This window comes from Polypterus senegalus, chromosome 1 (assembly GCF_016835505.1).
Source record: "Polypterus senegalus isolate Bchr_013 chromosome 1, ASM1683550v1, whole genome shotgun sequence".
NCBI lineage: Eukaryota > Metazoa > Chordata > Cladistia > Polypteriformes > Polypteridae > Polypterus > Polypterus senegalus.
Genome location: NC_053154.1, coordinates 27,702,209 through 27,727,924, shown reverse-complemented (window position 1 = coordinate 27,727,924; position 25,716 = coordinate 27,702,209). Strand labels below are relative to the sequence as shown.

General features: G+C 37.7%; 1 protein-coding gene across 1 annotated transcript in view; it reads right to left on the bottom strand.

The window, feature by feature from the left end:
• Positions 1 to 25,716, bottom strand: part of LOC120523653 (FH1/FH2 domain-containing protein 1-like) — a 49,462-nt gene that overhangs the window by 3,412 nt on the left and 20,334 nt on the right. The window contains exons 3-8 of the mRNA XM_039745167.1: positions 22,400 to 22,582; positions 18,862 to 18,981; positions 13,063 to 13,224; positions 10,880 to 11,070; positions 8,187 to 8,343; positions 6,347 to 6,497 (exon numbers count right to left, since the gene is read on the bottom strand). Of these exons, the coding sequence (XP_039601101.1) occupies positions 6,347 to 6,497; positions 8,187 to 8,343; positions 10,880 to 11,070; positions 13,063 to 13,224; positions 18,862 to 18,981; positions 22,400 to 22,582 (964 nt within the window). The remainder of the gene's footprint in view (positions 1 to 6,346; positions 6,498 to 8,186; positions 8,344 to 10,879; positions 11,071 to 13,062; positions 13,225 to 18,861; positions 18,982 to 22,399; positions 22,583 to 25,716) is intronic.

Below are 25,716 nucleotides of genomic sequence, written 5' to 3'. Positions count from 1 at the left end.
CTTTAGCCAATTTTACTGATGCTGTGGACTTCACCTTCTTAGGATCTCATCTGTCTATCTTATTGCTTTCTACAGTTCTTGGTCTCCAATTAGTCAATCAAGTAGATGCACATGTTCAAAAAGATTTAATTTTAACTTGAACTAATAATTTATATCTACATTATTGCTGTTGGTGAACAGGTCCAGCTTTGTTTGACCCATATGTAATTTTGTATGACATTTTAGAACCTTAAGGCTTTAAACCTTCCATCCCTCCTTCGAGCCTTATTTTAGTTTGTTAAACATGCATGTTATTTTCAAGATGTTTTCTAATGTGTTGTCCTCTAACTGTACTGCCATAGATAAAAATTACAGTTTTTTTAAGTGGGAAGAGATCAGAAGTTGTAATGTAGTCAACATAAACAGGCAAGGGTTGTAAACAGACAAAACACACTATCGTCAAAGCCCAGCATAAATACTAAATAAAAGTCAAATTATGAAGCTAAAGTTCTTGTACCAGGAAATACTAACCAAAAATAATCATGCTCAAAGTTTTGAAGGAGTTTATCCGTAATCTTGGATACCAGGAAATGAATTGCAACAACCTTTAAACTCTCGCACTAGTAAGTCACAGACTGTATCCCCTAGCAATGGATCACTGCATCATGGCCACAAATCCACAAAATGGCAGAATCCATGAAAAAGAAAATGGCATCAGAAAAGATGCTAAAATAATTTAACTAGTGTCATGTCTCTGTATTCGCAGGATCTGTAATTGCAGATTTGAGTATTCACAGAAGATGTCACTTCCTCTGCCCTCGAACAAGCATATGTGAAAGAGCTCAGGTTGGAAATACTTAGCCATGGTGTTACGTGATGCAGAACACTTTGCAGACTTCTGCTAGAAATTTAACAAAATCGTAATTCAAGCAATGAAATTCAAGTAGAATGTTGAAGATATTTTAACATTATACTCAGCTTTGTTGAACGATTTAAAAAAGAAACATCAACTTCCTATTACAGTGTTGCTACAATATAAAAATATCCCAACCCTGCATTCGCAGATCTCAGCTTCAACTGATCCTTCTTCATCTACAGGGACAGAAACTCTTAGAGTATGTCAATAGAATGTCATTTTTTTCTCCATTTATTTAAATTGAATATGTGTAACAGTTAAGCTTAAGCGAGTAAATGTAAAAGTCAAGTTAAATTTAATTTTTAATTATTTTTTGTTTTGTTAAATGTATATGAATATGTAAACTTATAAACCATTCAAAATTATTTTAAAGGTATCTATTAATTACGAAGTTCTTGTTAATTTCTTTTTTTTTTTTAGATGTAGTTGTTGAAATGAAAAACATTTAAAATTGCATGTTTCAGTGAGAATAAGAATATTTACAGATTTCAGTTTTCGCAAGTGGTATTGACATGTAACCGCTCCGATTATGAAGACCTTACTGTACGTTAAATGTATTTTTAATCAAAAAAACTAACCAGTGAGAAATGAAACCAGAAAAACATTGTATAGAAGGTAGAAAAAACTAAATCAATCCACATTATGACAGTAACTTTGGAGTAGATCTAATTGGTACATATTTTTTTTTACAAACCGGATTCCAAAAAAGTTGGGACACTTAACAAATTGTGAATAAAAACTGAATGCAATGATGTGGAGATGGCAAATGTCAATATTTTATTTGTAATAGAACGTAGATGACAGATCAAACGTTTAATCCGAGTAAATGTATCATTTTAAAGGAAAAATATGTTGATTCAAAATTTCACGGTGTCAACAAATCCCAAAAAAGTTGGGACAAGTAGCAATAAGAGGCTGGAAAAAGTAAATTTGAGCATAATGAAGAGCTGGAAGACCAAGAAACACTAATTAGGTCAATTGGCAACATGAGTGGGATAAAAAGAGCTTCTCAGAGTGGCAGTGTCTCTCAGAAGCCAAGATGGGTAGAGGATCACCAATTCCCACAATGTTGCGCAGAAAGATAGTGGAGCAATATCAGAAAGGTGTTACCCAGCGAAAAATTGCAAAGACTTTGCATCTATCATCATCAACTGTGCATAACATCATCCGAAGATTCAGAGAATCTGGAACAATCTCTGTGCGTAAGGGTCAAGGCCGTAAAACCATACTGGATGCCCGTGATCTCCGGGCCCTTAAACGACACTGCACCACAAACAGGAATGCTACTGTAAAGGAAATCACAGAATGGGCTCAGGAATACTTCCAGAAACCATTGTCAGTGAACACAATCCACTGTGCCATCCGCCGTTGCCAGCTGAAACTCTACAGTGCAAAGAAGAAGCCATTTCTAAGCAAGATCCACAAGCTCAGGCGTTTCACTGGGCCAGGGATCATTTAAAATGGAGTGTGGCAAAATGGAAGACTGTTCTGTGGTCAGACGAGTCATGATTCAAAGTTCTTTTGGAAATCTGGGACGCCATGTCATCCGGACCAAAGAGGACAAGGACAACCCAAGTTGTTATCAACGCTCAGTTCAGAAGCCTGCATCTCTGATGGTATGGGGTTGCATGAGTGTGTGTGGCATGGGCAGCTTGCATGTCTGGAAAGGCACCATCAATGCAGAAAAATATATTCAGGTTCTAGAACAACATATGCTCCCATCCAGACGTCATCTCTTTCAGGGAAGACCCTGCATTTTTCAACAAGATAATGCCAGACCACATTCTGCATCAATCACAACATCATGGCTGTGTAGGAGAAGGATCCGGGTACTGAAATGGCCAGTCTGCAGTCCAGATCTTTCACCTATAGAGAACATTTGGCGCATCATAAAGAGGAAGGTGCGACAAAGAAGGCCCAAGACGATTGAACAGTTAGAGGCCTGTATTAGACAAGAATGGGAGAGCATTCCTATTTCTAAACTTGAGAAACTGGTCTCCTCGGTCCCCAGACGTCTGTTGAGTGTTGTAAGAAGAAGGGGAGATGCCACACAGTGGTGAAAATGGCCTTGTCCCAACTTTTTGGGATTTGTTGACACCATGAAATTCTGAATCAACATATTTTTCCCTTAAAATGATACATTTTCTCAGTTTAAACTTTTGTTCCATGATTTATGTTCTATTCTGAATAAAATATTAGAAGTTGGCACCTCCACATCATTGCATTCAGTTTTTATTCACGATTTGTATAGTGTCCCAACTTTTTTGGAATCCGGTTTGTATAAACAAAGTATTTTTATTATTTGTTTTTGTATAAAAACACAGACTGCCATGTCACATAGCTTACTAACTACAATATAACAGGAGCCAAGTTTTGCTACTTAAACAATTATTACTTAAGCAACATTTTTATGTTTTATTTTTGTTAAGATTTCCCATCCCTTAGTCAGTTATTTTGGACAAAATAACTGCATTCCCTATCTTAATCACTTATTATTGTCTTAAACAGCTGTCAATTAACCTCCTTGGCATCATCCCTCAGTGTGAATTCTGCGTAAGTCTGGTTATTCCAGAGTGAGATTTGGGGTGATGTGCAATGATCTACTTTAGAGTTTTAAGTCCAAAAAACTGTTAGGGCAGCATTCGTCTGCCATCTAGTGGATGACTTAACATCATTCTTATGCATTTTACAACTAATGTAACTGATTGATATTCATGAGTGGGGCGGAGACTTGAACCCAAACACAATGATGTGCAAACGAGAAGCTACAATGTCAGTCTTAGAACAAACTGAACCATTACTTGAATTGAGTGGCAGTGATGACAATGTAAATTGGTCATCAGACGTTGACAAGGATATACCTGGTGAATGTGGTTGCCTGAACGTTCATCGTCTTGCAAGTAAGTGTGTGGCAAAAAGGAAAAATGAATTTGATTAAGTAGAAAGACAAGGAAAACATCAGCCCCCTAAACACTGTTCACAAAGCAACAACTGTCAATGTTTGTGTCAGGGAAAATGTGGAAGTCACTAAGCCTTGCGCTTTATTACCCTACAAATAACACAAGGGCTACTATGAGCATGCAGAACATGCACTTACATTCTATCTTCTTATGCTCAAGCAACAGAAAAAACATAAGAAAAGTGTGCAAAGAAAAACACGTCTACTGTCCCGATTGCAACATCGAACTGTGAATTAGTGACTGATTCAAAATATATCACGCAAAGGGAGCATAGTAAATTTGCAGCAGTGCACAAGTTGACAGCAGACATACCTTTCATTGTGCATTTATGTTGATATTTTGGTAGTGACATATATCTGTTACACATAATAACATTTTTGTATTGTTTTTGATTCGTTTTCCTGAAAGTAGACCTAACTCCCTAACTCTAAGGAGGCTACCAATAAGATGCACATGACAGAAAAACCACAGTTTATGTTGAGCTACAAATTTACATAAATTTGAATTCACAGAAAAACTGAGAGAAATGTTTTTAGTTGCTGTCTGGAAGTGTTTACCTGTGCCAGTTCCATATGTGCTTTTCATTTAGTGTTTAAATAAAGTCCTCTATATATCAGTGGCAGAGGTGGGTAGTAACGAGTTACATTTACACTGTTACATTTACTTGAGTAACTTTTTTAAAAAATTGTACTTCTAAGAGTAGTTTTACTGCACCATACTTTTTACTTTTACTTGAGTGCATTTGTGAAGAAGAAACGCTACTCTTACTCCGTTACGCTGGGCAACACTCGACTCGCTACTTTTTTCCATTTATACATTAAACTTTATTTCTGCAAGAGAGTGGATCTACTGCATGACTGTTTCACCAATCAGACATAGCCGTGCAGTCACATGACCACACACAAACTTCCTGCGTCTTGCAGCCTGTGAGAGACTTTTTAGTCATGTGGGGCTCCTGTTCACTGCTAAACGGTCACAGCTTCACTGCAAGAACCAGATTGTCATTCTCAAGCCTGCCTTTCATGTCTTTTCTCCTTTTCTTTGATTCCCCCTTCTTTTTGTGCTGACCCGTATATATACACTCCCGTCTTCGTGGACCTTAATCACACGCCGTAGGAAGCCAGTAACTCAATTGAGAATGATTGGACCCGCACGTGCAGGTGCGACTCGCTCCAACTACCAACTACCTCATTAACTCCTCGCAGTCGTGCAATTGCGCCCACAGAGAGTGACACGGCTTTATGGATTTGAAACTTTTTTTTTTTGAAACCATGGACCCGCTACACCACAAAGTGCATATGCAGTATTATACTGTCAGTGTACAGGATATCTCGTCACTGTAAGTAGTTTGCACTGTTCAAACATATGTTACCTACTGTAGGTATCGGCTTCAAAAGCTTTGCTGTGAAAAACTGAGAACTTTGTGTTATTTGTGCAGAATTTGCACATTATTTTATATTTTTGTCTGTCTTATTACAACATTTCTAAAAAATAAATCATTTATTATGTTCAAACAGTTACTCGGTACTTGAGTAGTCTTTTCACCAAGTACTTTTTTACTCTTACTTGAGTAAGTTTTTGGTGGACTACTTTTTACTTCTACTTGAGTAATATTATTTTGAAGGAACGCTACTCTTACTTGAGTACAATTTTTGGCTACTCTACCCACCTCTGATCAGCGGACTCATTTCATTTCACATGTACACGTTTCATTGTAGTTTTTCTTGTAGTGTGATGCACATTTTGCCATTTCAAATGGCAATCTTGATCGCAATCCTAAATTTGTATGGGGATAGAAACAGTACTCAGTACATTCCTCCACAATACTGGGAGCACGAAAATCACTAATCTCACCTACAGGAATCAGAAACAGGAAAGGGTAGTTGCTAGCTAATACTAAGGGATGGGTTCCTGTGGGATTTTGTGCATCTTGATTTGGAAAATATTCAGCATGTTATTTTTTAAGAAAAAACACACTGCACATATCCATGATGAGCCATAAACTATAATTGTTTTTACTGTGTACCAATAAAGCTCTCCAAGGTTCGACCTTGAGCATCCTTGTTATATAAATCTTCATAGATCACAACATCACAGGGTTCTTTAGAAAGCAATTGTGAACATTTCAAAGCATAACAAAACATTCTCAAACCTGCTCAATACAATTCAGAGTTAATGAAGCCAGGGCATAACTCAGCAACAAGGCAGGAACCAACACTGGATGGAATGACAATCTATTGTAGGGCATGTCCGTGGGCAGATTAACCCAACATGCACACCTTTGGGATGTGGGATGAATATTGGAGGCCAATTGTGAACAAAAAAAATAAAAAAAACATGAATAAACCCCTCTCAGCATTCTAACCTCTGCACTATTTCAAAGCAAGAAGATAAAAAAAAACAGTGCAGAAATACAACTGATAGGTGTACTGGTCTAATCGAGTAGGATGAGATGACAATAGAATTTGGAAATCAAAGAAGAAAAGCTCACCTTTACCATCTTTCTTGTAACGAGGCCTTGGCAGAGAATTGTCCAGACGTCGAGTCATCTCTGGGGTGCTGAGAATCTCCTTCATGCATTCATGCTGCTTGACGTCATCAGAAGATTCATTTCTTTGACATGCTGGACTTGCACATGAGCCCTGTCAGAAGAGAACATTAAGGAATGCAAGGGTTAATTTTTTGATTTGTTCATTTTCCAGACCTTCTTATTCACACCTAGGTCCATGATGGGATGGGGACTCATCCAGATCTGTTTCAAAGTACAGAAAACCTTCTTAATTAATAATTACAACAGTAAATCAATGAAATGCTAACAACATACATTAATACTATCAAATTCACTTAATTCCAGAAGCATCAGGCACAAGACAGTTTCCCATATGCATCACTTCTTTACAAGTCTGTGTAACCAGCTTCATGTTACTTAAACCAGTAGTCAGACATCAGCAGCGGAATTAAGCAGCAGCAGCATGTTGCATTTGAACCTGCCTCCTGAAACTGCACACAACTGTAGGAAAGAGAGGTGAATGCATCCAACTTGAAGATTATCAGCTTAAAAACAGGACAGAATCGTCATCTGCTAATTCAGGGTATTAGTGACATGAGTGTAAAGTCTGTACTAACTATTCTCCTTTTTGCCGGTTATGTAACCTAACACTGCAGGTGATCATACTTTTCTCTGATGTTTATTAATGTAATAAAACAATCAATATGACTATATAAGAAATAACAAACCCAAATAGTATCCATCATCCACCCACCTCTGCCTTGCCCCATGTCCCATGCCATACCAACAAGAACCATAGCAATGCGAACCTGACGATTCTCCAGAATATGTTTCACCAAGCAGCAGCCTTTTGTAGACACTCCCCTTCTCTCTTTTTATTCACATTTTTGCTTAACTTTTTTATTTAACACCCTTTACACCTCATCAGAGAAGCAGCTCATCCGAGGATGGAAGGGGTGAAGATCCATATCGAAGAGAAAATGAATGTAAAAAAAGGTTTTAGATATGGCCTGCCTCCATATAATGAGGAATGATTAATTGCTTTTAAATAAGTTGGATGAAGTTTCAAATCTCAATGGTAAAAAAGCGAGCATGTTACAATTACAATTATAATGTTTAACCAAGACAATGAAATTCTAATGGAATTTGTCCGAATTACCGCCTTGGGAAATAATTTATATCATCCTGATTAATGGTTAATTAATTTATTAACTCAGCAATAGAAAAGATTCACTCTGTTACTAACACTCTAATGATGAATCATTCTGACCCTAGAATCAAGATGACTTCAACCAGGAGAACTTTGGAAGGAACAAACTTCTATCCGCATGTTCCATTTGTTGATAACATAAACTTGGACCTGCTCTAGCCACATGGTAATGCCTTTAAATGTAAGCTTATGATATAACTGGGCGGGTCTGACCGTCTCACTGCCCCCTACAAGCTGGTTATCAGTTATACAAGCCAGAAGCTCTTCTGTGTGATTCAGGAGCTGTGGTTTGCTATAATATCTATCTATCTATCTATCTATCTATCTATCTATCTATCTATCTATCTATCTATCTATCTATCTATCTATCTAATCTGAGCCTGTATGAGTCGATGTAGGTTTGTATATCAATGTTCACTACAATGGACTGACATCTTGACTAGGTGATCCAGTGGCCTACAACACTTTGACATATGCAGCAGTTTCTCCTACTCAAGATCCCATATGTAATACACTGTAGGCACACAACATATTTTTTATATAGGTCAATTCTTCATTTTGGATAAAATACAAGAGCAAAGCTCAAATCTGCTTGCACCTCTCTGCTCATACCTGTTTTTCATTCTGTTTCTCCCTGAGCTGGACAATGTGTGCCCGAGCAGTCCTGTACTCTAAAGCAAAATCACTGACAATTTTGCAGAATCTCTCAGCGTGAAGTTCTCTCACAGCTGATTTTGGATAGCCCAGGAACAGTAGGAATGAATGGAACCTGGAGAGCAAAGGAAATGACAGAGTTATGGTAGAGTAATAGAAATGAAACCACCAAAACCCATTCCAGACTGTCAAATGTGATCCAAAACATACATCACAGGAGTCTGGAGCAGCCACAGAAAGGTCTGCTGCTTGAGGTCTGCAGCCAGATTCAGTTGAAACTTACACATACGTAGGTTCTATGGAAATATTCTGGTGATTTGTCTCAGTAGGAAACCATTCAGAAATCAGGATAAAATAATTTTGCTGGTTTAAAGGTGCTTACATCATTAGTCCTGTAGTGTGGGGTTAGGTGCCTTAGGAACAATATGCAAACCTCACCAATATAAATTCGGTTAACAGCTAATGGATATAGTCAATATGCAGTTAGCACTGCAACTTCACAACTCTTGGAGTTTGTATTCAAATCCTGAGCCCAATCACCACATTGCTGTTTTTTTTCTTCAGGCACTTCAGTTTTCCTCCCATTTGAGTTACTAATGGTGTCTTCACATTGCCAGGACCCATAACACTTACACAGGTAATTCAGCTGACGCTAAGCATGTTTGGATCTGACCATCACTTGAATGGGAGACCAACTAGGAAAAGCTTGGGCTGCTTCTGTAAGAGGTGTTGGTGACGTCAGCAGGGGGTGCTAACCCTGTGGTCTGAATGTGGATCCCAATGTCCCAGTGCAGTGATGGGGACAATGTACTGTAAAAATGGAGGCAAATCTCAGATGAGACGTAAAACTAAGGTTGACGGTCACACATACTTTACTAAGTAACTGCTCCTTTCTTTGCATTTCTCTACCCCTCCTCCTCCTGTTTTTTCCATCATGCCATTGCATCTGATTTCTTCACTAAAAAGGATTTATAAGAACATTTGCTGAAAAAGATAGTAAGACAAGAATCTGAGTACTTATTACAACCATGTTGGATTTTATCTGGTTTTCCGATTTTGCATGGTTAGTCTCCCCATCTTCTGATGGCTACTTCCAGCAGGATAACGCACCACGCCACAAAGCTCAGATCATCTCAAACTGGTTTCCTTGAACATGACAATGAGTTCACTGTACTCAAATGGCCTCCACAGTCACCAGATCTCAATCCAACACAGCACCTTTGGGATGTGATAGAATTGGAAATTTGCATCATGGATGTGCATCTGATAAATCTGCAGCAACTTTGTGATGCTATCATGTCAATATGAACCAAAATACCCAAGCAATGTTTCCAACACTTTGTTGAATCTTTGCTATAATTACGCCAGTTCTGAAGGCAAAATGGGATCCAACCAAGATGTGCCTAATAAAGTGGCTGGTGAGTGTATGCGTTTCTCTCAAAAGACCACTGTCATATCTTGCCTGGAGAACAGTCCGTGTTTTCTGCAGCTAAATCCATGGCTAACTGATAGAAGGTGAATGCTGCTTTTTACTGTGCTTTATATTAACTTCACCTGTTTGTTGTCTGTTACAAATCTTGTAATCGATATTTAACCCACTTCCTATTGTCCAAATGACTTGACATTTTGCACATTTACTCACTTCTGATTACAATACATGAATCAATAATCAGTTTCACTAATTGATCAATTAATCTATGTTAATTAAGAAATGAAATTTTTACATGAAGAATATTTCAAGATTTTACCAATAGATGGTGCTACTAACGACTAGTACTAAAACAAACCCAAGACTAAAAAGTTGAAAATAATATATTTATAAAAAATACTTTTTAAAAACCACGCTTATATTAAGTTAAAAAGTGTTTTTTAAAAAGCATTTTGTATATGTATATTTTTATTTAGCTTATAAAACAAGACAATAAAACCAAATGAAAAACCAGAGTGAAAAAAAAAACAACTGAGGTCCTGACTCTCTGTGGTCATTAAAGATCTCAGGGCATCTTTTGAATACAATAGCATGTACCCCAATGTCCTGGCAAAGCTTCCCACCACATCCTTGTCCATTCTGGCCCACAAATTATCCCCTGTCCCTAACTGGTAAGCTATTTCTCCCACCCCTTCATCACCTAATAGCTAATGTGTGTTGAGCATACTCATGCAAGTATGGCTGCAGTTGCATAATCCAAGTGCAAGCTACACATTGGTGGTGGCTGAAGTGGCTCCCAACTTTCCTTGTACAGCTTTTTTAGAAACTAGAAAGGTGCTTATAGAAATGAAATTAATGAATTAATTAAAGGCAGGTGGATCACTGTGCCCCAATCCCCAGAAGATGGTGGTATTGTGCAAAACTTACTGGACAGTATCACACCTAACATATTGTTAAAATGCTTATAGGAAACTTAAACTTTGTTATCATAATTATATTTTTCCAATTTTCTGTAATATCTGCAACTAATATATTTTTTGTGTGAGTTTGGCACTGCTAGTCTGATTTCAGGTTGTTTGGTCAGGCACTTTGACACCTCAGTACTTAACTTGGCAGACCTCTGCTCAGGAGTTTGCATGTGCAGCTTGAATTTTTCACTCCCATATTGGGGCTTGAAGGCAGGAGGAATGGTTAGATGAGGAGCAGTTTGATTATGACTTACCTGTTGGTGACTCGACGATAGACAGCTCTCAGAATGTTCACTCGGTGTGCTGAGTCTTTTATGAAACTCTTCAGTCTGCACTTTAATGCTGACCCCGTTTCTCTTTTGCTGATAACTTTTAGCTGTCCAGCAGAAGCCTTGGAGCGAGTCTCTAACTGCTCTAAGTTTGTCAACACCTGGGAAAAATCCACCTGAAACAGAAATTACATTTAGAGTTGTAGTGGCTCTCCAATATTTCCAGTAACTTTGAACTACTCTTTTATGAAGAAATATATCTTATTAAATAATCCAATGTGTGACAATAAAAATTAGGGGTCTAATTTTTACAAGTACCAGCATAAGGATGGCCACAGAGTTAGTACCACTAAAAAGAATGACAAATAGACAGTGTCACACTGGGCTAAATGTGTATTGCATTTATTTATTTATTTCAAAATGGTGAGAGGCTTTCAAGGGGCATCCCAAAACTGTAATCAGGTGGATTAAGTCAATAAGCACTAAATTCACCAAGAGTCATGACTTCTTTATTTGTTTCTGTTTTGTCTTGGTAGAGTAATATATCACTCTATTTTTCCCTTTTGTATTATTAATATGTAGCCTTTGTCAGAATGCCTCAAATCTCACAGACTTACCGCTGTTTATAAGGTATTGTAGTATATACAGTAACTTCTCCCCACCTTCCCTTCTACATCTACAACCTCAGGTAATTAGGTGTAGTAAAAGACAAGCAGGAGTTAAGTTACACTTTAAATAATGTATTATTGATAATATTCATAAATAGTAACAATATACAAAGTACATTTGAATATCGGCAACCATACAACCTGATAAATGTTGATGTGTAGTTTCAGGCGGCACACAGACTTGTTAGTTACTTAAAATGTCTCTAGTTAAGGCATCATTTGTGGTCAGCTTTCTTCAGAACAGGCCGCATTGCCTGCTGAGCTGTGCTCTCTCTATGGTGTGTGAGATGGTCTTTAATCAGTTTGGCAAGAGAGAGAGAGTGATGTAAAGCAAGCACATTTATACAGTAGGTTTTCTGTCCAACCCCTACAGCCAATAGGGTGTTGTGGTACTTAAAAGATTTTGATACAAGCCAGTTCCAAACAGCCATATTTCATATTAATGGGGGAATAGAATACCTTCACACCTGCCCCCAAAACCATATGTTAAGGTAATGCTTGGCAGTTAGGCAGACTGGCTTTTCTATGGGGCTTGAGAGACTTCAGAGAAACATTTACCAAACTTGTTTCAGGCACTTACCCCAACTCTGTCGTAAAATTCACAAAATATTTATCAACTTACGTATATGAAAATATATATATACATATATGTCCAGGGTTGGCTTCTGCCTGGCACCCGATTTTATCTTTCATCTGCAACTAAAAACTTGAATTACTGTATATACTCACGTATAAGTCGGGTCAAAAAAAAAATCGATCATTAAATCAGACTCCAAATGATATGCCCATTCAAAAATGCAACACTTTTTTTTTTTACGTCTTCTTGCCCCCTCCAATCTCATATCAGTTTCTCAGACACATCAAATTTTGTTGCAGCAGCACAGTTACCAATTTCTTTCGCTATTTCAATGATGTTTCATTTAAAAGCAACTTCATATTTTCTTCTGATCGAACGCTCCATCGTAAATAAGGGATGCTCTTACGATAAAGGTGTATGAGGGTGTGCGATACAAAAAACACAAAACAGTGCAAACGTCGCCTTGGAGTAGTTCGGTTATTACCGTTTGGTCATGTAGGCACAATACATAGAAAAAAAGGCCGTGTGCTCCGTGGTTACTCTCTCAGGTGAGTGTTAGCATATCATAATCTCTTGGACCTATAGCGTGAGTTTTCCACATTTGACTTATACGACCGACATTATACAATTCCAGAAATTATACGATAAAATCAAGTCCTGACTTATCTGTGGGAGTATATACGGTAAATGGGCTCAGTAAATTGATACATGATACAGTATAGTGAAGAGATTAATCCCTAATAAATATGCAGTCATCCCCTTAGGTTGTTTATCATGTGGTGGGTGCAGTAACGTGCTGCATCAGTGCATGCTTCTCTCCTCCTTCACCTAAGCAAGAATATAGAAGTAATTACTAGTAAAATATAATTTGACAAAATCCTATCTAAAGGGATACACATAAGCCATGAAAGAGCACACTGTACCTTTGCACATTTGGTAACTGCTGTGATCTCTGAATGAAAGTCTGTACTCTGAGGGAACAAATCCAGCAAAATGGAGCAGGTGTGGTGGAGAAGAGTCTTTCTGTGAACCGTGTCTCGAACCTCAGGAAGCTTAGCTAGGTAGCCAAGTTCAAAACCTTTAGCCTGAAAAATATAATCATAATAGAATGCAAGATACATTAGCATAACATAGCATATGAAGTTAGTGTTGGGCTGCATCAGTGTGCCCAAATCCCGCTGGTCTACTTTATCATTTCCAAAGGTCATCAAACAAAATTTCCAAATTTGTCAGACTGAGGCTTCCACGGGAGTCTTTTTTTGCTAACCCCCACAAGATTTACTTTCATCAATCACCTAACCCATGCAAACTTCTTATCCTCAGCTCACCAAACAGAGGGGAACCACATTCTTCACCGGGGACGTCACTTGCAAATATGTCACTAACCACACCCTTGTATCTGATCCCACTGGTAAATTCAATAATAAACAACGGACCTCTTGCCAGTCTAAAAACCATATTCACTGCATTTCTTAAAGGAAGTGTACAGCCATCTACCCCGGTTGAAATTGGAAGACGACCAACCAGGGAGCATTTAAAATCAGACCTTACAAAGCCTATTGCAAAACTCTTCTCATCCCTTGACCTTAAACACACTGATCTCTCTGTTTGTGTTCTTTCTCATGGCTTTAAAGACTCTTTTCAAAGAAAAATAAAAGAAGCTTCTGTAAAGTCATTCTCAGCCTGAGATCACATATTTCTCCAGATCTTAAAGACCAACTAACTTTTGAATCATCTTCTCCTTTCGTCTGACCTACTCAGTTGTTTCCTCTCCTCCTACATTTGTTACCTGCTCTTTCCTTTTCAGTTGCACACCTGATGAAGGCTAGCCAGTTCCATAACATAACATAACATAACATAACATAACATAACATAACATAACATAACATAACATAACATATTTAACACATAAAATAGTACATACATAACACATAACACATATTAGATACCACAGCACATCATATAATGCATACCATAACACATAATACAGTGTGTAACACAGACTGTAAATAAAATAACAGAACACAGCCACTAAAAACACACAACATATAACATTTTCTCCAACCACCTTAACTCAGTTTAGGGTTGCTAGGTACATTAGATTTTCCCAGCAGTGTCTGGGGCAGAGCAGAAACTGTAGGTAGCCATAAAGTTTAGTAAAATCCAGTGTGTCACTTTCATCTTGGCATTTACATAAGCTTTGCACTCATATAAATAGATAACGCATACAAGCTTATTCATAAGTGCAGCTACTGCGGAAACAAAGCACGGTGTAAACCGTAAGTTTAAATTAAGTTTATGGACACGCTCCTGCTGCCGTTTGTCATGCCTTCGTCGAATACTTTATTTGCGAGATACAAGTTTAATGAGAAGATACGAGGTATAAACGAGACTTTGGATTACTTTGTAACAGAGTTAAAATTGCTGTAGCGAGAAACTTTTAAGTGCTGGGTCTTAGCTAACATTAAATGAAGCTGTGGACATCGTAACATCACACAAGAGAGTAGCTCATGTGTACTGACTGAACGCAGTATGAGTGATCACTTCCATGCATCAGACCTGTTCAAAAAACGCATTAGACAATTGACAAGGTAGGAAAAGAATATGCTCCGAGCTGAGCTCCACGGCTAACGTGGTCTTGCGGTAGCAAATTCGTCACGCTGGCACCAAATACTCACAGAAAAATCCACAAGTTAATACACATGCTGTCTCTAGAGTTTCTCCACACTCAATGTATTCCTGGCATCACCGTTATACCCTCTGATCTCCCATTTCAATTGAAATGCCTCAAATTTCCAGTAAGGCTCTGCTTCGCGATGACAATTAATAAGTCTCAGGGACAGACCCTACAAAAGGTTGCCATTGATTTGAGGCAACATTGCTTTCCTCCTGGACAAAACTATACGTTACATTCTCAAAAGTAATCTCAGAGCACAGTTTGGTCAGATTACAACCGGACTACTGAACTGACAACGTGGTATACAAAGAGATCCTTAACAGATAGTTATTGGTATATTTTCCCTCAGTTTAAAAAGGTTTTCTTTTCTTCTTAATAAAAATTTAAAAGCAGTACTTCACTCTTATATCTTTGAGATGGCATCGTAATTGGAATGACACTTCAACCATGTGATTCCCAGAATTAAACTTAGTCCATTTGTGAAGCTAACACTCCTGGGTGAATACTGGAACCAGAGGCTCTGGACAGAATGCCTATCCATCAGAGGTCAAACATCCACACTCACAGTCAAATGGGGTCAGTTTAGCACTAAACTAACTTGGACATTTTTAGGAATGCAGGAAGGAAAATGTGTAATAAAAAATGAATCATGCTGTAATAAGCCTTGAAGTAGGAAAGTAGGCAGCTTTTGGACAGTATGACTGTGTGTCTGTCACTATGTGTGGGTGCAAAAATGCTTAGTCACATTTTGTGAGATGTCACATACCTTGGATAAATTTAGCTCTAGGTAAATTGTGCCTGCCATCCAGCAATTTGACTTTAAGCCGCAGATGCCACTTTAGCCAGGTAGTGCTTTAGCATTCATAGTTAAAATATAGAAGAAACAGATTACTATGAAGAGCAGCACGGTGGCGCAGTGGGTAGCGCTGCTGCCTTGCAGTTAGGAGACCTGGGTTCGAAAGTTCTCCCCGTGTCTGCGTGGGTTTCCTCCGGGTACTCCGGTTTCCTCCCACAGTCCAAAGACATGCACGTTTGGTTCATTGGTGATTCTAAATTGTCCCTAGTGAGTGCTTGGTGTGTACGTGCCCTGCAGTGGGCTGGCGCCCTGCCCGGGGTTTGTTTCCTGCCTTGCACCCTGTGTTGGCTGGGATTGGCTCCAGCAGACCCCCGTGACCCTGTAGTTAGGATATAGCAGGTTGGATAATGGATGGATGGATTACTATGAACTCAACTTTTTTAACTCATTAGAACAAAAACACCAGAAGGGACTGATTAGTGTTAAGTGCAAACATCTGCACTGAATGAATGAATAAAACTTCATTGACTGGCCTAACAGCTGTTGGAATTTATCTTACTGCTGCGGCCATAATAATAATAATAATAATTTATATATATATAACACGTTCCATACAGGGAGGTCCAGGGATGCGAACCCATGATCTCCTTATTGTGAGGCAGCAGTGCTACCACTGAAGGTAACAATAGTAATACAGTGTACACTCAGGGGTGGGAGTTGATTTGTTTCAAACCTTTTTTTTTTGTAAAGCTTGAATTATTTATATGGAATGCTATTTGGTTTTAATAAAATCAATAAAATAAAAAAGTAATACAGTGTACACTAATAATAGTACACTGCAACAGTAACACACGGCCCTCTAACTGTTACTGCTCCGGCATGCAGCTGCTCCTCTAGTGTTCTCTGTTCCTCATCTCATTCTTACTACTCCTCAGCTTCAGTTTCCCCTCTGGCTTTGTGTTGCTGCAAGACTCCATTTCAAAACTCTTGTCTTGACCTACAGTTCTCTGGACGGTTCAGCTCCTCAATATCTCCAGACTTTTGACTCTCCATATGTCCTTTCGAGAAGTCTCCATTCCGATTCTGCCTGTCTGCTGACTGTAGTGCTTTTGCATTTTTGCTCCAAAGCTGCGGAATGATCTCCCTTTTTTGTGTTAACTACACCCAATTTACTCACTTTTAGGCTTCTTTTGAAAATGCACCTTAACATTACCTGATTTGGAACTGCTTAATGTCTCTTCTGCAGAATAGCTGCTGTTTTACAAACCAAGATTTCAGGATACTGTGGTTTATCTCAGTCTAGCTACAGGGGTAAATCACACAGTAGCAGTACAACTCCCTCTTATTCATTTTTTTATCTTGTTTTCTTTTGCTTTTAATGCTTGCAGCTTCACATTTTTCTACTGAATAATAATAATCACCATCATCATTATCATCATTACAACATGCAGTATTTAACAACAAATAAGAACATAAGGAATTTAACAAACGAGAGGAGGCCATTCAGTCCATCAAGCCTGTTAGTTTTACTAATTGCTAAGCTGTTCCAAAATCTCATCCAAATTCTTCTTAAAGGTCATCAAGGTTCCTACTTCTACTACATGACTCTGTAGTTTGGTCCAGATTCCCACAACTCTCTGCATAAAGATTACTTCCTGGTTTCAGTCCTAAATGCTCTCCCCATTAATTTTCACTGGTGTCCTCATGTACAAGATTTGCCATTTAATTGAATGAATTCTGCAGGATCTACCGTATCAATGCTTTTGAATATTTTGAACACCTGGATGCGTTCCCCACACAGTCACCTCTGCTTTAAACTGGTTGACGTCTCTGACTCTGTACAAATACAGTATGGCAGGTCCTGAATTCTTGGTATGCACTTGATTCCTCTCCTCTGCACAGCCTCTAGTGCTGCTATGTCTATTTTTCATCCGGTACTCCAGATCGCACTAGTGCATTATATAGTTTACTGTATACTCACCAGTTTTTATGATATAACATAACATTTACTATATATTTGTCTTTTTTAATTGTTTCTCCTCATTGCTTAGATCATGAGAAAGCTGTGTCAACATAAACCCCCGAATCCCTTTTAGAGGTTTTCTAATAATAACTGAATTATTTTGTCTGATCTGAAGTTTAGAAACGTGTACTAGGGCTCCATTCACGATGTTAGTTAGGTAAATTGTTTTCTTTTTCCTTGTAATTTGTTTTGTTTTCTTTTAAACAAATTAGTTTGTGTTGATTATTTTATCCTAATTTTTAAATAACATTCATTTTTATTTTCTCATATACAAAGTACAGTATAGGGAAAGTATTATAATATTCCAAAAATGTGATTTCGAGATTTTGGTGAATCTCAATGTTTTAGACGTCCGAAAGTACCATTTCTGGAATTAAATCTGTGTGTGTATGTAAACACGATAACTGTGTATGTGTGCATGTAACACGATAACACTTTCACTTAGGTCAACCACATTTTGCATACAAGTATTACTTACAAAACGTAGATTTCTATCAACTTTTGGGCTATTTCCGCTAACCAGAAGTAGTACTTTCCCTTTTATTCATGCAGCTACAGAGTCCGATTTATTCAACTTTACTTTTTAAATAATTGTTCAATATATTATTAATTTGATTTAGTTTGTCATTGATGGCTCATTAATGTACAATATATAAAAATATAATCATTGTCTTGCGGTTTACTCCTCAAACATCTCTCCCCAGACCCGAATATATGAGAAAGACTAGGGGAGACCACTTCCGATTTTTTATTTTCTTTCTTGATAATTGATTTATTATCTAACTTTTGATTCTTATTTATATTTATTTAATTTTGCATTTTTGAAAATGTTTGTTAGGGACCAATCGAATATGACTTATGTTATAATCTGATTGAAAAGATATTAAAATAGTTGACATAGAGATTTTAAGGTTGATTAACAATGTGATCTCACCACTCCATAAACATGGCTCAGTTCCTTGCATAGGTGGAGCTGGAAGGTTCTTTCGGTGTCTGTGCAGATTTTCATTGGACATTCTGGCCCTCTCATCTCCAAAGTCTAAAGATGTGATTGGCGGGTAAGCTGTGTGTATGAGAGTGTCCTGCACAGGGTTGATCACTTTCTCGTGCCTGAAATTGCTAACACAGGCTCCCTGTACACTGTAGCAGAAAATAAGTTCAGAAAATGAACAAAAGGATTCACAAAGATAAGGCAGATGATAGCGGTCTAATACAGACTTACTTACCTTACAGCCATTAAGAAAGTTTCCTATTGCGAGTACAGTAGCTAAGATAAACCGGAAAGTCTTGTTGCTTGCCAGCTGCTCCATGGCTATTTTTAGGTTGAACAAAGGCTCTGCTATCTCCTGTAATAAACGACACATAAAAAGAGCTTTAGAAATATTCTATACGGCTTAGACCCGTTTTTACATAGACATTTATTTAAAATAAAGTAATTATTATTGCTGCGTAATACCTTTAGTTATCATATTTATCTCATGTTTGACTCTCACAACAACATTACCAGTGTTACGATAACACCTGAAAAAATACACTTCCTTAAAACAAGATACTGTGCATACAGTTGGGGACCCATCTGAGTAAACTTCCATTTATTCATCATGATATTGAAAGGGCTTACGCAGTCACACTGGCAGCAGTGTCTGTGGTAGTCAGTTTTTGTTGTAATTCCTACCAAGTCGAAAGACAAATTAGCCAGTGAATGAGGGGATCCTCTTGATCAGTGGTGGGCAGATTCAGTCCTGGAGGGCCGCAGTGGCTGCAGGTTTTTGTTCCAACCCAATTGCTTATTGCTCAAGTGTCACTTCTGCTTCACTTTAGTTGTCTCGCTCGTTAACATTTTGAACCCTTCTTGCTTATTTTAGTCTTAAGCAGCTGTATTCTTAGATTGTAATTGCTCCTTATTAGCAAGAAGATGCAAATGACAAAAGAAACCAGCATTTCTCCATTTAGCTTGTTTCCATTTACACCTGTGTGTGTTTATCGTGCACATCGGTTTAATTAAACACTTGGAAGGAAAGTGAAGAAATAAAAGTGAAGCATTGAGAATGACTCATCTGTTTTAGTCTTCAAATCATTTGGACGATATCCTTAGAAAGCAAAAAAAAAATCTAGGATATGAGAATGACCTGACATGGCAAAGTTAAAGCACTAGCAAGCTATGAAATTAAATAATTGACAAGGAATGTTTTTTAATTAATCAACTGAGTTGGAACAAAAACCTGCAGCCACTGCGGCCCTCAAGGAATGCCCACCCGTGCTTTTTGACAGATGTGCTGAGGGGTGAAGACAATCTGAACTTAGATCGATAGATACTTTATTAATCCTAAGGGGAAATTCACAAATTCTTATGTGGAGTTGGTAATTTCTTAGCTACTGAGGGAAGAGATATTGAATATCCATGAGTATTTCCAGTTATGTGTAGTGGCCTGTAGGGGGCATCACTGAGCCCCAAACTGAGACACAACTCTACACAGAGAGTTCTGGATTCAAATAAGACTGGTTTTATTTTTTCTTTGCTGCACCTGCAATAAAGGTGTCTTCTCTATTAATGCCACAACCAAAGTCATTCACAATGAGGATGGCAAGCTATGTCCATCCTCTACTGCTAAATACAACTTCCTGTGTAAAGTGAAGGGTGCCCTTTCAAACCCGAACTGGGATTACGTCTATTGCCAAAACTGTTGACTAAGAAAATCACTTCTGGATCAGACGGAACCACCATGGAAGAGGGGATTTACCTCCTCCTGGTGGAACCCATAGAACTCAACAGGGCAACCCTATAAAACCATAATTCCCACACTGTCTTGTGGGTGTCCAGACAGGGGTTCAAAAACAGAATTTCTGTCATCCAGCATGTTGTGGAACAACATGAGCATGGGAGGCAATGACCCACGGTCCCTCATTTCATCTAGCCTCCCAGCCATTTAATGGATTTCTATTCCTTCCTGCTGGGATGCCAGTTCCAGTGTGCCTGCTATGCCAGTGGCCATCCATGCCAGATTCCTGGCTGAGGCAAGAACTGCAAGGACTCTCTTTATCACTATTCATAATACTGACCATGTAAGTAATGTTAAGCTCTGGTCATTTTCTCTGGTAGTCTGGTGGATTTAGTCTGTTCAGATGTTTCAGTTACTCTGAGCCAGTAGGTAACACTGGTGTGCAAACTGTAGAACAAACAAAACAAAACAAAAAACAAAAAAAAAAACAGTAGGACTCCCAGGGTCAAAATTCTGGGTTTCAAAGTACTACAGTATATGTTGTCCTTATGGTCCTCGAGATCAACTATTCAAAATTTGGTTCAGATTAGTCAAAGGGTGTAAGATTGTATATGGAACATACAGACAGATGTTCTGTTTATATATCTCCCTATTATAAAAGGAAATCTTGAAACAAACTTTTTGCCAAGAGATTTTGTGAAGTCCATCCCTCATCTCAACCATTTTCAAACACGCCTATGGTCTACTCAACTCTCATTCGTGCGAATGCTTTTGTCAGACACAGTTTCTGCACTCTCAGCTCTTTTTACATTTTCCTCATTTAACGTCATTTATGAAAAGTCCTCAGTTTCATCCTTTAAAGAAGCTCTTCTGGGAAGTATTTTTAGACATACAATCTATTCATTTCCATCGATGTAGTCCCTTTTTGGATAAGAATTTTATATGTTCTAGATGACACGTCAAAGACTAAGTGAAGAAGAAAGGGCAGTGCGTCAAAAAAAGGCCCAAAAGCGCTGGACAGAAAAGAATTCAAAAAAGTGCAAATTCAGAAAATAAGGAAAGTGATAATCAGCTCGGACCAAGTGGGATTGAAAACCTAGCAGGTCAAACCGGGGCTGGAAATAAAAAACAAAGAGTAGAAGACAAAGTAGAACGTTGTAAAGAGGTTAAAAAATGTTGGCGTGATACACATGTAGAGCAAGTTAGAGATTATGAAAGTGGTAAAAATTGAAAGTCTCAAAAAACTGATAGTAAAGATCTCATTAGCGCTAACAAACAGAAATTATTACTCGGTGAGATAATGGAACAGCAAAAAGAGATCGAATATATGGACATAGGTAATATGACAGAAGTATGTCGATATTGTTCGGCTTTAAAGTTTAAGTCGGAGACTTGTATATCATCTAATCCGTGCTGCCATCACAGAAAAGTAGTGTTTCTAAAGTTTTAAAAATAAAGGGGCGTATCCACAAGAATTAAAAGATTTGCTGTTTGGTGAAAGTGAAATCCGCATACGTGAGCAGCAGAGATGCAAAGTGGCTGGCGCATAGCGACCGCCCGGGTGTTGGCGAGCGAATCAAGCAGGGGGCAGAGCCCTCTAATATATATATATAAAAGCATTATGATAATATTGTCAGATTCTTTTTCACATTTAAATTCACTTTTTGGCCAGGATTCTTGTGGGTGTCAGGGCCATGAGATTGATTCATTAGTGAAAACTATTTCACCTTAGTTAACAGAAAAACAATTAAAACCCAAAAAGTTTTGTTTTTCTGTGTAATTCCCAAGAGCACTTAAACAATTGTCCTTCTGTTCACTAAGCCTTTCTTTGCTACTCAGATAAAACAGTTTTATTTGCACTGATATTTCCCTGCAGCTGATTTGATGTTTTCTGTTATATACAATAAACAGATAATATACATAGAGTCCTGTGACCCGACCTCGGATAAGCGGTGGATAATGGATGGATGGTTATACATAGAGTGATATGAAAGGCACTATATATTAGACAGATTGAAATGGAAAGTATGTCAAGTGGGCTCACCCTCTCCAGGCTGTCATAATCCATTTTGAAAGTCCATAAATCAAGTCTTGCCTGCAGGTCAGGCACAGACCCCATGGTCAGAAGACACTGCTCAGCAGAGCCCAGGGGCAAGCTGGGATTCTTTTTCTTTGCCTCTTTGATCAAGGACATCTCTTCTTCAGAGGGTATGAGCACCATCATTCTCTGTAAGAACAGGAAACAATTTTTTAACAATTTGTAATTCAGGTTTGTATTCAAAATGAATACCAATTTAATATAATAATACTACATTGTGAGTTGAACAATGAATGTAGATAGATAGATAGATAGATAGATAGATAGATAGATAGATAGATAGATAGATAGATAGATTATTTTAATTTTTTTATTGATTAATAAAAAGTAAATAACTATCCATACAATCAAATCAGACTTAACAAACCAAAGTTCAACCACCACCCAAAAGAAAGGAGGAGTGTCAACCAACAAAGCAAATCTTTAAAAGCAGCAAGGAAGGACGAGTATCCTTTTCCCAATATAAAAGCTTATTCTAAAATGTTATTGATTAGAACATCCTGTATTTTAAAACATTTTTGGACAGATCCTCTGAGTGAGAATTAGATATTTTTCAATTTCAGATAGTATAGGACATCAGTTACCCACTGAACTAAAAGAGGTGGGCTGGGATTCTTCCCTTTGAGCAAGATAAGACTACATACTAATATTGAGGTAAAGGCAATTACGATTTGTTTGTTCTTCTATTTTCAATCTAAACCCATCTGGGAGTCCACCAAACACAACTGTTAATGGATTAGGAGGGATTGTGACACCAAAACTGTGTGATAGGCATTCAAAGAGTTTTGTCCAAAACAATCCCAATTTGGTGCATACCCAAAACATGTGGCCCAGTGAGGCTGGAGCTCGATTGCAACATTTATAGGTTGAATCTTGCCCTGGATACATTTTGTACAATTTTAAATGAGATAAATGCTCTCAATAAAAGATTTTAAGATGAATTAATTCAGTGCTTTGTGCATATGGAACTGGAGTGCATTCTGTGCATAGCTGCCTTTCACTCCTTTTCTGAAATATTAAGTGAAAGATCCTTTTCCCATTGTACTCTGGGATCTTTGAAAGGAAGGGACTTAAAAATGTTTTTATAAATTGTAGAGATGCTTTCAGAGTCTTCAAGACTGATCAATATTTCTTCTAAAATAGAAATAAGTGGAGATGAGGAAAATTGGGCAGGTTCCGCTTAGCAAGTTTTTAGCTTGAAATAGTGGAAAAATTGTGTTGATGAGAAGTTTTAGGATGAAAAAGCAGTATTTAGGTACAAGTTTCTAAATGTTTTAATCCCAGACATTTTTTCGAAACATTAAATACTGTTTAAGAGGGTGTAAAAGAGTGGTTGTCATTTAGAGGTACAACAGATAAGAGCTTCCCTGTCTCAAAGTGCTTCCTACATTGATTCCATATTCTGAGTGAATGAAGGGCAACAGGATTATTAGTGTATTGATAATAGTGTATTTACTGGAGCACAGAGCAGGGAAAATAAAGAAGTAATGCAAGATTTAAATTTTATTGTAGACCAGGCTTGTGTATGATCATCAATTTGTGCCGATGTTCAGGGGCCTCATGTATAAATGGTGTCTGTTTCCACGTTCAAATTGAGATGTATAAAACCCCACGGTAGCTCATACCCTGGCGTGCGCAAGTTCTGCTCCCAGCTTTGCAGACTGGCGGCACCCAGCGTCAAAGCAGTGATACTGTTCCTGTTTGGTTACCCTTTCTTTTTTAGATCTACATCGCTATCGCAGCTTTATAAATACACTGAAATTAACTGCAGTTAATTAATAAATCATAATTAATAAATAAATAAATAAATAATAAATAATAATTTTAATTATTGTTTATTAGTTTAATGCATTTGATTGTAATTAACCTGTAATGGTCCATGGAATGGCCAAACTATTCTAAATACAATAGCTGCTTTAGCGTTGTTACTCTCACTGCACCTTCTTTTTCTTCTTTCAGCTGCTCCTGTTAGGGGTTGCCACAGCGGATCATCTTTTTCCATATTACTCTCACTGCACCACTCGGAGCAACTGATCAGAAAGAGAATTATCGGTATACAGCATCAAGCACATGCTGCCTCAGCCATGCTGTCTATTGAACCGCTCTCACATGGCAAACGCTTCAAAGCCTTTCCTGTACGGCCCTCGCGGTTCAGAAACAGTTTCATTCCAAGAGCTCTAAATGTACTCCATCAGTCCATCAAGTGCTCCTTGTAGAAGTGTTTGTACTTATAGGTACAATCACCTCACTGTAAACTTGCACTATAGTTATAATATTGCATAACCTGAGCCACTTTATAAAGCACGTATTTATGCATGATGATGACCATTTTTAAGATGAAATGCAGCAAAATATGTTGATTATATTATACAGATAAAACTTTAACTTCATTAAATAGTCTATATTGTTAATAATTAAACATGTGAGGACACAGTGTCGCTGCGCTAGCAAGGATCTGGTGCTTCGTTCACGGTTTGTTCCTGCCTCGCACTGTATGCTTGCTGGGACTGGCGTGACACTGGAAGGATAGAATAATTAAACATGTACTACCAAGATATTTCAATGTTCCTTAAAAGTTTTGAAGAATTTTTGAAGAATCGATCTGTTCTTAACTCTATTTTTCTTTTTGTAAAAACTTGATTGCTTTGTATGGAGTGCAATAAAATTAATAAAAAAAAAAAAAAAAAAAAAAGTTTTGAAGAATCGCCGTTCTACGCTTACAGATGACTTAACGTTTATTACAGAGCTGATTGTGTGCCGATTGGGTATTTGGAGAAAGAAAAGTAAGGACAGGATTGGGGATTAGTACGTTTAAATGAGACAGTACTGCTGCAATAAATTATTTCATCGAAGGTCGCGCACAATCACTGCGCTACCGTGTTCCCATGTTTAATAACGTGCTTTAACTCCTATCATCATTAAAATGATATCACGTATACATCTCAGTATTTTAATTATTCAGAGAGCTGTAATATCACGAATGTAATGGAAGAGAAAGCCCTGAAGCACGTAGTGATTCACACACATAGAGCACATAGAAGATCAAATACAAAACAAAGCATTTAATGTGCTACTTTAGTTACGATGGGATTTGAGAAACTAGTAAATTAAACTATTTTAAGATGAAGTTTATGATGTTCTACTTTAATGACAAAATAAACTACGTGATTAAAGTGGAAATTTCGAGATTAAAGTTGACATTTCATGTATTTTTTCCCACTGTGTGCCTATTTTTTTTCTCTGTACCCTAATAAGCTTTCATA